This window comes from Panulirus ornatus, chromosome 66 (assembly GCF_036320965.1).
Source record: "Panulirus ornatus isolate Po-2019 chromosome 66, ASM3632096v1, whole genome shotgun sequence".
Taxonomy (NCBI): domain Eukaryota; kingdom Metazoa; phylum Arthropoda; class Malacostraca; order Decapoda; family Palinuridae; genus Panulirus; species Panulirus ornatus.
In genome coordinates, this window is record NC_092289.1 from 3,972,316 (window position 1) to 3,988,191 (window position 15,876).

The window sequence follows — 15,876 nt, forward strand, 5'->3', positions numbered from 1 at the left end:
ATCCAAGTGTTCAAAATTCTGAACAAGTTTGATAAAGTAAACCATGAACATCTTTTCAAAATACAAGAAAATATGGTACTAGGAAATGGAATAAAACTCAAAGCTAAAAGATGAAGTACAGATGTGGGAAAAAGCTTCTTTTCCTATAGGTGTGTTCAGCACAGGAATATGTTACCGTCAAAGGTAGGGAAAGCTAAAACTATACCTTCAAAAGTTGTTTAGACAAATTTTCATAAATTCAGGTATGCTTTGAGAAAAATGCCAGAATTAAACATATAAATGACAATGGTAATGGGGACACTAGAAGGTTAATGTGCAGCAGCAGGGAGTTGGTGATAGCTTAAAAAAATATGAAGAGGAATTAAATTTCTTTTGTCAAGTTACATTTTTCTTCAGACAACCCAGTCATGGGCCAATCAGGCCTCCTGTTGTCTGTCTTACTCATGTAAACTCGTAAATTTACTCCTCTGTAATTAGAATACTCACCTTTGTCCCTTTCCATTATACAATGACATTCTACATGCATTCTGCTAATCCTAAGCACTTCATCATGGTTCACACATACACTGAAAACCCTTACCAACCAATCAACAACACAGTCTCTCCCTTTCTTAAGAAAGTCAACTGCAATACCATTCACTCTTGCCGCCTTGCTACATTTCATCTTATGCAAGGCTTTCACCTCCTTTTCTCTCTTCACCAAACCACTCTCTGTGACTTTCTCACTTCACATTCTACCCCATCCAAAAACCTATATCGGCCACCCTATCATCAAATATATTCAACAGTCCTTCAAAATACTCACTCCGTTTACTTCTCATATCATCACTACCTATTACACCTCTCCCATCAGCCCCGTTTACTGATGTTCCCTTTTCTTTCCTTATTTTTTGCACACTATTAACCTCATTCAAAAACATCTTATATTCCCTTAAGTTTACTAATTCTGGATCACCCACAATCTCATTTCCCCTCAATTTCAAACCCTGTATCTTCCTCTTAACCTCCAGCTGCTTCATCTTATACATCTCTCCAACCTATGTAGTCCTTCCCTGTAAGTAGTACCACCCATATACCTCCCTTTTCTCTTTCAACAACAACTTTACTTTGTCATTCCACCACTCACTACCCTTTCTAACCTGCCCACCTCCGACATGCATCTCTCGCACATGCCAGCCAGCATTCTGGAAGGTGACCTCTTCCCCTGGGAAAGACCATTGGTCATAGAGTGTCGTTATGTTTTGCAGAAGTTTATGTGGGGTGAATACAGGAAAACAGACGAGTAAAAGTTATCACTCTTCATTGTAGAAGTTGCATCATGAACATAAGGGAATAAGTCATTGCCCAGAAATTATCGCCCATTTAGCTTACTGTCTGTAGTTGGAAAACTTATGGAATCACCATTTAAGATAAATAGAATTTAGAGGACTACAACTTTATACAGAATTCTCAGCATGGTTTTCATGGAATTGCTCAAGTCTGACAAATCTGTTTGATTTATCTCATAATCAACATGTACAACATAGTATTTGATGTCATCTATCGAGATTCTAGAAAAGTATCTGACACGATTCCGCATTAAAGGTTACAAGAAAAACTCAAGTAACATGACAGTGATTGGGTTGTACTTTGTAGCCCGCAAAACATAGTTATGACTGACTGTCATGGCACAAGGATCAATCTTGGGACCACTTCTCCTTCTCACATAGGTTAATGAGCTGCATTGTACGATATCACAATTTGCTGATAATATTAAGCTGGAAAATAAATATACAAGTGAACTTGAAAGTTTTCAGCTTAAAACCGACCTAGACAAACTAATGGATTGGGCTCATAGGTGACAAATAAATTTTAATATCAATAAGTCCAAAGTTTTACACATCAGTACCAAAAATGGGCAAGCTACATCATGAATTCTGTTGAACTGCAAAAGTTAAGTATGAAAAACACTAGGGCATAATAATCTCTGGTGACCTAAAACCAAGCAAGCAGTACATAGAAACAGTGAAAAGAGCAAACCAAATTCTTGGATCCCTAAGGCCTTCAAATTTAGTCCTGGGAAATCATCCTTACTCATTGCACTTCATTGGTATGTCCCCATTTTGAAAATTATGTTGTCTTGATTATACTACCTAAAATATGACAAAGAGAATGATTCCCAGGCTGAGAAACAAATCCTATGAAAGAAGATTAACTGAATCTATTTAGCTTAGAAAAGAGAAGGCTTAAAGGTGGTCAAATACATGTATTCAAAATCATCAGTGTCTGGTAATCTTAATCTATCATGACTTGATTCATCTGATTTCACTCATAATAATGGATACAAACTCATGGGCAAATGTTTTACCTCAGATGACATGAAGTATTTTTTCTCAAGCAGGACTGCTAACATATGCAATGATTTACTAATTACAGTGATTAAAAGCAGAATTATAGATACATTTAAGGAGAGACATGATAATTAATTTGCTTCAAGACTTACATTATTTAGGCCTCCTTAGCCACATTGACAATTTGCAGGTTATTCTCTTTGAATTGTCTGTATACCTTCTAACTTTTACCACAATAATCTGTAATTTTCTGATATATTCCACTAACATAGCCAGCCTGGAAAAGACCCAAGGTCTGTTGCTGTTTGAATTCCTTTGTATATGTAGCTAATTAGTATCTACAATAATGTTTGAGTGATGGTTGGCAACCATAACATTAAGGAGGAAGGAGAGAGTAGTTTCTAATGGGTATATGACTGGGCTGGAGGGGCAATTGTGTACTACTTGTTGGATCATGCCAGTGTGTATTTGTCAATGTCATATTTTTAAGGGTAGAATAATCTATCTATCTATATCTCTGATGCCTATTCCCAACTAGGACTCTCTCGATTGGGTGGCCATGGCAACAGTGTCTCCATAACTAGTGAACTCCAGTGCCGCTTCTCAGCCTTTAGTGCTACACCCTTAACAGGCCACTGACTGAGGGTGACTCTAGCACAGTGTTTGTAAAGGCTCCTACCTAATATTCCTACTGGCTACTTCTACATAATGCACTTGCCAAATGTTCCTAACTACATCTACCTAATTTTTCTACCTAAAGCTCCAACCTACTACTTACTATCTACTGCTCCTACAATTTTGCAGATCAATCTGGAGAGATAAACTGTTTTAGTGTGAAGCTGGAGTGAGTTTTTTATTTCTACAAGGGAATTGGTGGTTAGTTATTCAGTGGTCTGGAAGACAAGGGTTATGTGCTCTTTCAAAAACATACATATGTAGAGCATAAAGGTTTCTATTTGAAATTTTCACAAATTCTGACAATCATACACTTGAAATGGGTTAAACAGAACTTTAATGCAGATAAAACTTAAAAATTTTGATACAAGCTGCATTTGGAATTCAGTAACATCACTTAAAATGATATTTAATGATAAACAAATTATATAATGTATATATGCCAATAATGAACGACAGCTGCGTTATCAAAAACTACACTTGACAGAAACAAAAAATCTTGGTAAGCTACAGAAACTAACCATCAACAATCAATTTGTTTTTCTTAGTAAGACAAAGAGATATTCTAAGACCAAGAACATTGGTCACTGCAGATTTCTTAGAATTTATTTATACCTGTGCCTCTCTTACAGATTTATTCTGTTGTTAAGGTTCCTTATCTTTGGTATTATCTTATGCCTGAAAGCATTCATCTTAAGACAGTATACTCTCTGACTGTCTCCAACATTTTTCCTCCCCCCTACATCCTTGTGGCCATCAAACTCCAACCTCACTTATAATTCCATAAAATTGTTGTGGACAAGAACTTTAACAACCATGGCAACTCTTGCACAACTTTGTGCATTAACCAATCCCTTACAGGTAGTTATCCATACCTGATCCTTCACTCTAAGCATTTATCCCCAATAATGATCTTTCATTGGTGTTCTTCAAGAAACTGAAATTGTTTTCCAGCACATCTTACTTCATTCACTCTATCCATATGCACAAACTTTTGTTGTATTGATTACTTTAACACAAACTTCAAGAAATTGTCATCTGTTATCCTATTTACACTCCTTCCTTTATAACTGCCTCAAAAAAACTGCTATTTGTAAAAGCAATATATATTTCATGTGCATACAATAATAATAGGTCAAACTTCTTTTGAAATAACCCAAATGCTATCCTCAAATCACATTTTGCCCACTGATGATGTACACAGTGTCCCATACAGTTCAACTTTTGTACTGCAGGTTAAGCATCCCTAATCCAAAAACCCGAAACCTGAAATGCTTCAAAATCCGTAACTTTCTTGAAGCAGTTATGTTTATCTATAGCACAGAAAATCAAGCTGCTGGAAAAACTGGAGAGGTGTAAGTGTGAAATGTCTTAAAGAAGGGTGTGGTGTTGGAATGACCACCGTCTATGACATGAAGAAACAAAATGATAAACTGTGTAGTTCTATGCTGACAGTGATGAACAGAAGTTAATGAAAAACAGAAATGCACTAAATAAAGCTAAAAATGAAGATCTCGATCGTGTATTGAAAGAATGGATCAATCAGTGTCGCAATGAACATATGCCACTTAATGGTACGCTGATCATGAAACAAGCAAAGATATATCATAATAAACTGAAAATTGAAGGGAACTGTTAATACTCAACAGACTGGTTGCAGAAATTCAAGAAAAGATATCATTAGATTTTTAAAGATTTGTGGTGAAAAAGCATCTGTTAATCATGAAGCAGTGGAGATATTCATTAGCAAGTTTGCCAAGATCATCGCTCATGAAAATCTCACGTCATAACATGTTTATGATACAGATGATAGGCAAAAGTTTGAGTACTCACTGTTTTAAAGGAGTGAATTTCTCACCAGTCCATTATCATGCAAACAAAATAGCAATGATCACCAAGGACATCTTTTCCGACTGGTTACACAAACATTTTATACCAGTAGCTTGTGCTCACTGCAAGGAAACTGGACTGAATGACGAGTGCAAGATTTTGTTATTCCTCGACAACTGTGTTCATCCTTTAGCTCAAATTCTCATCAAAAATGATGTTTATGTCATGAACTTTCCCCCAAATGTGACTTCATTAATTCAGCCATGCGACCAAGGTATCCTTAGATCAATGAATAGTATATATAAAAACACATTCTTGAACAGCATGCTGGCAGCAGTAAACAGAGGCATGGGTGTGAAGGGTTTCCAAAAGGAGTTTAGCATGAAGGATGCTGTATATGCTATTGCCAATGCTTGGAACAGAGGGAATAAAGAAACAGTTGTACATGCCTGGCACAACCTCAGGCCTGCAACTATGTTCAGTGATGATGAACAAGATGGTGATTTTGAAGGCTCTATATGTCAATTAAAAAACAAAATGATGTCCGACCTTATGTATGCAAAAAATATACCTGCAGAGTCTGTCAGTAAGCTGGAAGAAGTGGATATTGAAGAAGTTTTTAACCGATAATGAGGCTCCAGTTGTTCATTCACAGAACAATAGTGAAATAGCTAAAATGGTTCTCAATCAAGGTGGCTGTGATAATAGAGACAAAGATGATGACTTTGTTAACACAACAGGAAAAGTCCCTAAAGACAACATAGTGAAGATGTATGATGGACTTATTGAAGGACTAGAGGAGAGTGCATTCATGACATAACAAGAAATCATGTCAGTTTACAAAATCAAAGAGGAGGCTTCTAAGACAAAAACTACTGTTAATGAGGCAGATGACTCTGGAAGAAACATTTAAAAAAGCCATCTAGTAGAACACCTCCTCATACCTAGAGGACCCACTTCTTTATCCGTCAACTTCTGATGTTCCTTCTCAAGATGTCAATAGTGATGTACCCTCCCCCTCAAGTTCCTCAAACCATATGTAGTTCTAGTATTTGTTGCTGCATTTACCTTCTTAAGCAGATTTTTTTTTTTTTTTTTTTTTTTTTTTTTTTTTTTTTTTGGTAGGTGCAAAACACTACTTTCATGTGAAATCTGAATTTTATCTCCACCTAAAATCCTATGTTTGGGCATAACATGACCAGCAACATTATTGTCATGCAATTCTTTTCAGTTTTCTTTACATTTACAGCTCAAAAATTAAATGCTTATTTTCTTATATCTCAAATAAAACCTACAAAATAAAATAAAGTGTACAGTAATCTTTTAACCAAATTACAGCATCATGGGTGGAAACTGAAAACCTGCAGTTGTTTGTTGTTATCAATGTTCAGCAGCTGATACGGGTATTCTGCTGATGCTACTGTACTGCTTAGTTATCCTGAACACTATTTTTTCATTGTATTACTGGTATTTCATATTTTTTTACAGTTAAGTACTAATGTGTGAATAAGTGTAAAACAATGATTGCTTATAACAGTAACATATCAATTCAGAATCAGGAATGAAGGTGATGCCAAACAACCACAGACTGTCCACATGGGCAGCTGAGGTTGTGACACCTTAGCTTTCTGATAGCTCAGTGTTACACAAACTTAGTTTCTTGCACAAAATTATTAAAAATATTGTATAAATTACCTTCAGGCCGTGTGTAAAGTGTAAATGAAACATAAGTGGATTTTGTATTTAGACTTGGATCCCATCCCCATGATATCTCATTATGTTATTCTTATCTATATATCTAATCATTATACTTTGCCACTGTCTCCTGCATTAGTGAGGAAGCGCAAGGAAACAAACAAAAGAATGGCCCAACCAACCACATACACATGTATATACATAAACGCCCGTGCATGCAAACATATACATATATACACGTACATATTCATACTTGCTACCTTCATCCATTCCCGTAGCCACCCTGCCACACATAAAATGGCATTCCCCCTAAATCCAAATAAAACCCAAAATCCGAAACACATGAACATATTCGTGTTTGCTACCTTCATCCATCCCGTCGCCACCCTGCCACACATTAAATGGCATCCACATTCCCCGTGCATGTGTGAGGTAGCACTAGAAAAAGACAACAAAGGCCACATTTGTTCACACACAGTCTCTAGCTATCATGGGCCATGCACCAAAACCACAGCTCCCTTTCCACATCCAGGCCCAACAAAACTTTCCATGGTTTACCCCAAACGCTTCACATGCCCTGGTTCAATCCATTGACAATCCATCTCATTATGTACATACAAATATTCCAAATAAAACCCAAAATCTGAAACACTTCTGGTCCCAGAATTTCAGATAAGGGATACTCAACTTTTATCAATATATGTCTAACTTCACTTAACCATTCTTATACAGAGCACTACTTAATCTATATTTATAGCTCTAACTTTCTGGTTTTCTTTTATAATGAGACATGGGCACAGCCCTAATCATGGCCATCTACAGTGAAAGGAAAATGAGGTAAGAAAATGAAGAAAATAATTATGAGCTTCTCAGGCATTTGTAGACTTAGCTCTTAAAGGCAGAAAGGTTATAGGAAGTGAGGAAGACAAAAGAAAGGAGAAAGTCCCACAGATTCAATTTTACAGAGAAAGAGATATCATCATAGTCAATGTATGTGTAGCTGGTCTTCACACACAAACTGTGAGACGCAGAAACTAGACAACTGTTAATAGATCCTAACTTCAGTAAAGGAACTCACACAGGAAGCTCCTGAGAGCAGTGGCCAAAGGGATATATAGAGAATAAAGAAAAGGTAGTAACATCATATTGGACAGAGAGGGATGGTTGAAGAGAAGTGATCCCTAGATATTTTATGGTTAATAAGGAGCTCGAGAAGAACCACCCCTAAATATGTGAGCAATAATTCATAATGGGGTAAATAAAACCCCGGTTGATTAGAAACATTAGCTCACAAAAACAAATAATTATGGCACTTGTAGAACACCCCCAGCTTTTGAAAAGCAGATCTTGTAATGTTATGTGGGGTTTCAAGCAAGTTTAAATTGAGGCAGTGATGAATTGTAGTGCTTTGAAACTGAACTGTGGGAAATGACTTTCATTCAGAAAGTGATATAGGCAGAAATTCCTTTTAGCACTATTGACTTTAACCAGGTTTCTGCTTTTCTATTTTGTGATATTGCCCAGGCCTGAATCAAAAGATCGATTTAGCACAAGAAAAACACCAAGTATCTTATTGAAGAGAGGAAGAATAATAAACTTATATAAAGTGGAATCATGAAATTAAGAGTGAACATGGTTAGATTATGAAAGATTATTCAAGGAGAAAAGAGAGTAGGAAAAAGAACAAAAGCCTGAGGGAGACTAATGTTGATAGAATAAGAGAAGGAAGCTGCTCCATTAATAGTGACAGTACTGCAGTGGATGGACTTGAGAGGATATTATGCATCAGTGAACGAAGAGAGGGAGAAAAGCCGAAGGAAAGAAATTTAAAGAACAAATACTTAAATAGTAATATATATTCTTATTCTCTTTCTCAAAACAAAAAATAAATCAGGGTCTTACCTGTATTCACATTAAATCTAATCTTGTAAAATCTCTCAATTTTCTCTATCCCCATGTCCTACATAAAATACATATCTATAACTAGCCCTTCATCTATCCTTCAGCTTTCTTCACTTCAACAATACCACTACTTAACAGCCCTATGTCATTATCTTACTGAACCGTTAAATAACTATAAAAACTCTTTGTTTAAACAAATTCAAATTTTGAACATTTTGCTCTTATTTTCTCCAAATCGTCACAAAAAATTGACTCTTTGATTGTCACTACAGACTCTATCAACTTCCATTATCCTAAAGCTACATTCAAAAGCAACTCCCAATTTACTTTGAATACTCTTATTTAGAACAATTTATCTAATTGTTTATCATTCTTAATCCAATAGTTATTTTCCAGAATTGCTACTCAACCAAATGTTTCCAACTGGACGACTCTTCCGACCAGGCCTGATCTAAATTTTCTTTACAGTATCATATATGCAGGTATGGGGTGACATTACATCCAGTAATCACACTGTCACTTTTACATAATTTTGAGGTAAATAATCTATATCAATTTCTTACCGTCAATCACATGAAAAATATAACAATTATGATCGATATGATTCCTCTGTATTATGTTAGCATAATCATGCAGTAGTTTAAATTTCTATCTTTCTGAAAGAATTAAAATAAGTTAATACCAGCATCAACTGTCTCAAAGTCATTGTTAACCACATATTCAAAAGTGACCTAATTCATTTCCATCCTTACTTCATAATTTTTTCTTGATAATTGTTATGTTTTTCATCACTCCACTAAAGAATCCAATACATAACCAAAACTTCATTTAATATTTTTGTTTGTATCAACAATAAACATTAATCTAGACACTCATTTCTCCATCAATTCAGAAAGTCAATTTGCAGAACCAGGCTACTAAACAGAACAAATGGAAGAAAAACAATAGGATTAATATTAGGGAAATATCAACTATTCTACTTAGATTGCTTTGTTTAGATTTCAAAAAACTGAAACAAATACCAAATTCTAGTCAGAAGATATCCAATGCACATTTGCTACCAGTCCCTTAAAATTAAAAAAGTTTGTGTGTCCCACATTCAGCACATTGGCCATGGCTTGTTGATGGAGTGCACTGGTGACAAGTCTGGAAATGAGGGGGCATGAAGTCAATAATTTCTTTTGCCTTTATATTCCGGTTACCAATGACATAAATTGGATCCAATTCATACTGCATTCTGATCTCTAAATACTTGTGCCTATAAATTGTACAAGAAAATCTTAAAGACTACATGAAAATATAATCTGAGTTAATAGAGACAGAACTAATTACTATAAGAAATACAATTCATGCACAATCAAAAGCAGACAATAGATGTCAATTATGAGCAAAACAGATACAAATACCAGTTTCTGTGCTACATCTCAAACCATCTGAGTATCTACCAACAGGTACATAAGATGAGGTTTTGCTAAGAGCCAAGGGTAGTGTGAAGCACTTACCCTGTCTTGCTTGGCTGACAATACTGTTCCTTTATGTTGTCAAGCATATCAAATAACTATCAATTCTGGGTTTGTTTGGAACTGTTTTCATCCATCTAAGTTTCTTGCTACATGCTTCTGCACCTGTCCTGTCTGTTTCATAGGCAGAAGCTGACCAGGGATATACATTACTGGTACTACCTGCCTGGGTATTGGGAGGGTTAGTGATAGCTGTATAATACGCCAATACTTCAATCATTATCATGTTGCACTCCTCTGACCCAGGTAGCTGTCTTTTCTCTCTGCCTTAACCTCATGTCGACTGTCAGCATTTCAGTCAACAAACATATAATCTCTCCTAGTCACACACAACAACACTCAACTCACACAACTCATTCTTCATAAATTTAGATTGTTCTGCAGCGAGGTTTATGTGCTAGCCCTGCCTTTTGGCAAAATGGTAGGAGAACCAGATATAAGTAGTAGATAGGAGCATTAGTTAGAAACATTAAGTAATAGCAGTGGGTAGGAACATTAGGTACAAGTAGTAGGTTTGAACTTCATGTAGGAACAATAAGCAAACCCATTAGGTGGAAGCAGTTGGTATGAACATTAAGGAGGAGCCTCTGGAAACAGTGTTCTAGAGAGGCCCTCTTCCAGTGGCCTGTTAAGGGTGAGGCATGAAGGTTAAGAGAAAACACTGGAGTTCACTAGTTATGGAGAGACTTTTGTCATGGCCACCCCCTCGAGGGGGATCTAGTAGGTAATGGGCATCAGAGGTACAGATAAACAGATAGATATACAGAATGGACTTTCCTACCTACACTTTGGACACGTGAAGTCTTGGTGTCTTTTCCATGTACTCCAAGGTATCATTACAAATGTAATATGTCTTGTTTCTTCTTTGGTAATGGACCTTAATCAAGCCCAGTGTAATGTCTTTTATCACCAATCTTTCATTATGTATACATTTTCATGCATCTTTCTCATTTTCTATATACACTGTAAAATTTGAGTTCTTTCAGCCATATGTGATAGTTCATAACTTCAATTTCCTCCTTTTGTCTTACTAGCACTAGTGTTCCTTTCACCCAAGATGGCCCAAACAGAGGCATGTTTTGCCCATGTCATGCTAGTTACAAGAAAAATTATCCAAAACCTTTCTTTTCTTCTTTCCAGGCTGTAGGGTTCACAAGTCTCATGATATTTCAAATAAAATGCTCAATCCCTATTTTACATATGAAATGCTTCTGAATTCTATCTAGCATCCTAATTTCTTGTTTTCATAAAGATTATACAATATAGCAATATCAAGGTTTGCTTTTCATGATCATATTGAACTACTTCATCATTGATGTTTTGTTTATCGTAGTAAATGCTCTCATTAAGATTACTTCTTAGTTTTTAACTGTCTTCTTCACAAATTTCTTTTCCTGCTGGCCCTTTTTAGAGATATTATGTGATATTCTCTTACTTACTTGTTCAAATATCTCCACTAAATTCCATTAGTTTCTCATCAGCCCAATCTTATGATACATTTATATCTTATTGTAATTTCTCTGTCTTCTTCATTTACTGGAAATGCCTTCTTAATGAGCTAAAAAAGCAATGCTTAGCTCATGACAACTGGAAATCAGAGTACAGGCTTGGATAATGGCATGAGATATTTTTCATTCAGAAGGATTGGGAATCCTTCACTTTTCTAATGCATAAAATATTCTTTCCTTTAATAAAAAAAACACTTCAGAACATTTTATACACTTCAGAACATTTTATACATCTCATTATGATGCATGAGCTAAACATTTTTTTATTCTTATCCCATTTAATGGCAAAATATGCTTCCCTTCATATCCCTCCCACTGGCTGTCAGCTTATAATGAACACTGTCTTGCAATGGGTGCTTGTTCTTGCCTAGGTTTGTCTAGCCTACAAAGTACAGTAAGCACTGTCATTTCAGTATGTCTGTCAGGAAGAGTAAAGGTACTCTTGAAGGTACAGGACAAATGACTATCACTCTTTGATGTAAAATCAGAAGTGCTTAGGTTTGGTGATGGCCAGGAACTCATGGCTATAACAAAGTTCATGGATTCTCATCTGTGAGCACTGTCCGAGAAAATAAAGATAAAATAAAATTGCACTCTTGTCTGGCATTCCATTTACAGTGTTGGAAGAATCACGTATTAGATGGAAAATCTCTTAAGTGTATACACAGAAGAGCAGAATCAAAGAAAACTGACCATGACAACATGATTTTCAAGAAGGTTAAGTCTTCACATAATAACCTAAAGATTGCTAATGCTGCTATGATATCATTCTCAGTTAATTCAACATTGGAGATGGCACTTTCATCAAAATTACCATATAACTCATTGCCAATAAATTTTCTCTATGTTTTGAATAGAATAATGCTTCAGATATACCCATTAGCAATAATACATATTCTTTTGTACTCTTTTTCATACTTTTCTCCAATTCTGAATGGCTTAATTTGACTTTCATCTTCCTTATTTGTTTACATACGTAAATGATAATTTCAGATTATTTTCCATGTTACCAATACCATTCTCTTCATTTCTTTGTTTTCTTCTAAAAGTTTTGACTATATCTACATCAGCATTCCTGATTTTTTGTTCAAGCTCTTCAATCCTTTCTTAATTATTGGTTTTCTTTTTCCACTCTATTCTGTTAAACAAGAATTCTGTCTCTTGGTATTTTTTTTCTTTCACGCTTATTCAATGTTTTCCATTTCCAAGATAGCACCAATAACAGACACAGCAAGGCCTCATTTACTTATATCACTTTCTACTTATCATGCATAATGCACCAAAACTACAACCTCTTCTCATAGTCAGGTCCCACAGACTTTTCCGTGGTTTGCCCTAGCTACTTGCTACACCCTGGTTCAGTCCACAAACAGTATGTCACCCTCTGTTTACATCACTCTAATTCACACTATCACATGCAAGCCTGTCATCCTCCTGGATGTTTTGGCCCTGAGCACTCATAATCTTTTTCACTCCATCCTTACCTCTCCAATTTGGTCCACCTTTTCTTGTTTCCTCCAATTCTGACATATATGTCATCTTCACCAACCTTGATTCCATCATTCTCTCCATATGCCCAAACCATTCCAGCAATCCCTCTTCAACTCTCTCAGCCATACTCTATATCAACACACCTCTCTCTCTTACTCTATCATTACTTAGTTGATCAACCCTCTACATATCTACACAGCACATATTCTTCTCAAACAATTAATTTCCGACACATCATCCCTCCTCTGTACATTCTCATCTACAGCTCATACCTTATGGCTATACAACATTGCTGGGACCACTATACCATCACAAATACCCATTTTTGCCCTCCCAGGTAGTGACCTTTCCTTCCACACATTCCTCAATACTCTCAGCACCTTTACCCACTCACCCACACAATGACTCACCTCAGCTTCCATGGTTCTATTTTCTAGCACCTTCACCCACTCACTCACACAATGACTTACCTCAGCTTTCATGGTTCTATTTTCTATCAAGTCAACATGTATCTAAAACAATTCACTTCCTCCAAGTTTTCTCCATTAAAACTCACAGCCAAACCGAACACTCTCTCTCAGCACTGCTAAACTTACCAACCTTGCATTTATTCACATTTACTCTCAACTTCCTCCTTTCACACACTCTCCCAAAACGAAGAAACCTACTTCTGCAGCTTCTCACTTGAATCTGCCACTACTGCCATGTCATCAGCAACAATAACTAACTCAGTTCCCAGGCCCCTTCATCCCCAAAAGATCATATAACTGTTCCTCTCTTCAGGACTCTTGCATTTACCTCCCCCTTAGATATATATATGATTTTTAATGGTACTGAGGCTTCACCTACTTCTTTCATTTTCTCATAAAATGTTGTGTTGGCAATGACGGTACTGAGGCTTCACCTACTTCTTTCATTTTCTCATAAAATGTTGTGTTGGCAATGACATCTTTGGTTTTAACCCTTTTTCATGTTCAAGTGATTTTCTCTGCTTCCCCTGATGTGCGAACACACACACACACACACAAAGTAATTTTATGAAAAGGAGCAAAATATAAGAACCAAGTCTTAACCATTCCTTATTTAGGAAATACACATTTTCTAGCAGTCCACCCAATCCTATGTAAGCAAATTACATGAACTTTCATTTCATAATCTCATTCATATGATAAGGTGCATCAGGACTATCAAAACAATTATCATCAAGTCTAATCATCTTGTAAGAGTTGAAAATTTGTAATTCACGAAAAAATTTAATCATCTTGTAAGAGTTGAAAATTTGTAGTTTATGAAATATACATTTTCCTAATTGGCCAATCCTACATATGGGTGATGTGGGAGCAGTGGTGGGTGTTACATGTAGGGATGGGCATGAATTACTTAAGTCCTTAGAAAAGGCATACAACCACTAACTATAGTCACTAATGGTCATTATTGAGACCCCAAAGCAGCTCCAGAGTTGTTTGGGTAGCCTCTTTGACCAGGTGAGAGCTAAAAACTATGAACTGACTGGCATTCACTGCACTACACTACTTAAATGTGATGTCCATCACACTGAAAGGGGTAAAGACACTATTTCATTTTATTCCTTCTCTCAAATAACTTCTCTTTTCCCAGTTTGTTTTGTTATGGCAAAATTCAATTAATTTTGATTTACATTATCTTCTCTCTTACTATAATAAAGTCCTCCATTAAACCAGAATAACAATAAGAAAAGATCAAGCCCAGTTGTTACGTAATTTCCTTTGCATAAATTATGGGCCAAGCGGAGGGTGAGAAGGCTGCTCATCAATGATAACATCCCTGCCACTTATAAAATCCTGCTACAATCACTCTCTAAGTCACATATTTCTTCAAAACTATCATGTCATTCTTCTTCACATTCCTAACCATCTGATACACAGGTGTTTCTTCTCATCACTTCCATCAAACAACAATCTACATATTTTCTGTTGGATCACCATGTACATGTAACATGCAGGATGATAACCTTTACACCTACTGTATAATGATGGCTGCAGTAGAACTAGAGGAAGGAGAATCTACTCCTGCAATTTATTGGCTACTAATGGTATGACAGGTCAACTGGATGATTAACATCTTCACTGTTTTTCTCTACTATACACAAGTCAGTAGCATGACCCCCCCCAAGGTAATTCCTAGTATGCATAGTACTAGAATCCCCCCAACCCTTTTAAATCTAGCACAACATTTATCTATCTAGTATCCTATCAGGAAGTACTGCCATCACTGGGAATAATTTGCACATCAGAATGCCACTTTCTTACAATGAATCTTGGAGTAATATGGCGTAGCTGGGAGGACAAAGAAACTGAGGAAATACTAGGAGAATATTGCTCTGATAATAAAAACACCATTGATACCATAAACAAGGGTAGCGATGATGATGATTCAGATGTCTACCACCTTCTTCATCAAGTGACAGTGATGATTTAAATGAACAATAATGTAAAAGTGTTTGGATTCCTGTACAGGCTACAATTTCACCTTATTATTTTGGAATTTCATCATCCACAAACAGCACTAGCACTAGAACTTTGAAAAAAATACAAGTAAAGCATCATGTGCAGAAAAAATGCAGAGTAATTTAACAAACAAATTCCTATATCTATCGATCTAAATCTCTGATGCCTGCTCCCACCCAGAACTCCCTCAGAGAGGTGGCCACAGCAATCAAGTCTCCATAACTAGTGAACTCTAGTGCCACTTCTTAGCTGTTAGTGCCGCACCCTCAACAGGCCACTGGCAAGGGGCAACTCCAGTGCAGTGACAGTGTATAACTACTAAAATAGTGGCAAAATGAGTGAATCATTCCAAGCTTTCTCCAGGTTTCTCTCCTTAAACATAGCAACCATCTCTCCTTTCTTTTCATCCAAGTTAAATCATAGCACATTCAGCCATCAC

The 15,876-nt window shown here is 36.2% G+C and overlaps 1 protein-coding gene across 3 annotated transcripts in view; it reads right to left on the reverse strand.

Annotated features, from left to right (window-relative positions):
- Window positions 1–15,876, reverse strand: part of LOC139746917 (uncharacterized) — a 95,718-nt gene that overhangs the window by 30,448 nt on the left and 49,394 nt on the right. Inside the window, exon 11 of one of the 3 annotated variants that reach the window (XM_071658592.1) lies at window positions 1,604–9,578. The exons of 1 other annotated variant lie outside the window; for it this stretch is intronic. In XM_071658592.1, the coding sequence (XP_071514693.1) occupies window positions 9,507–9,578 (72 nt within the window). In that variant the 3' untranslated portion in view covers window positions 1,604–9,506. One more of the 3 variants, XM_071658591.1, reaches the window with a different exon arrangement.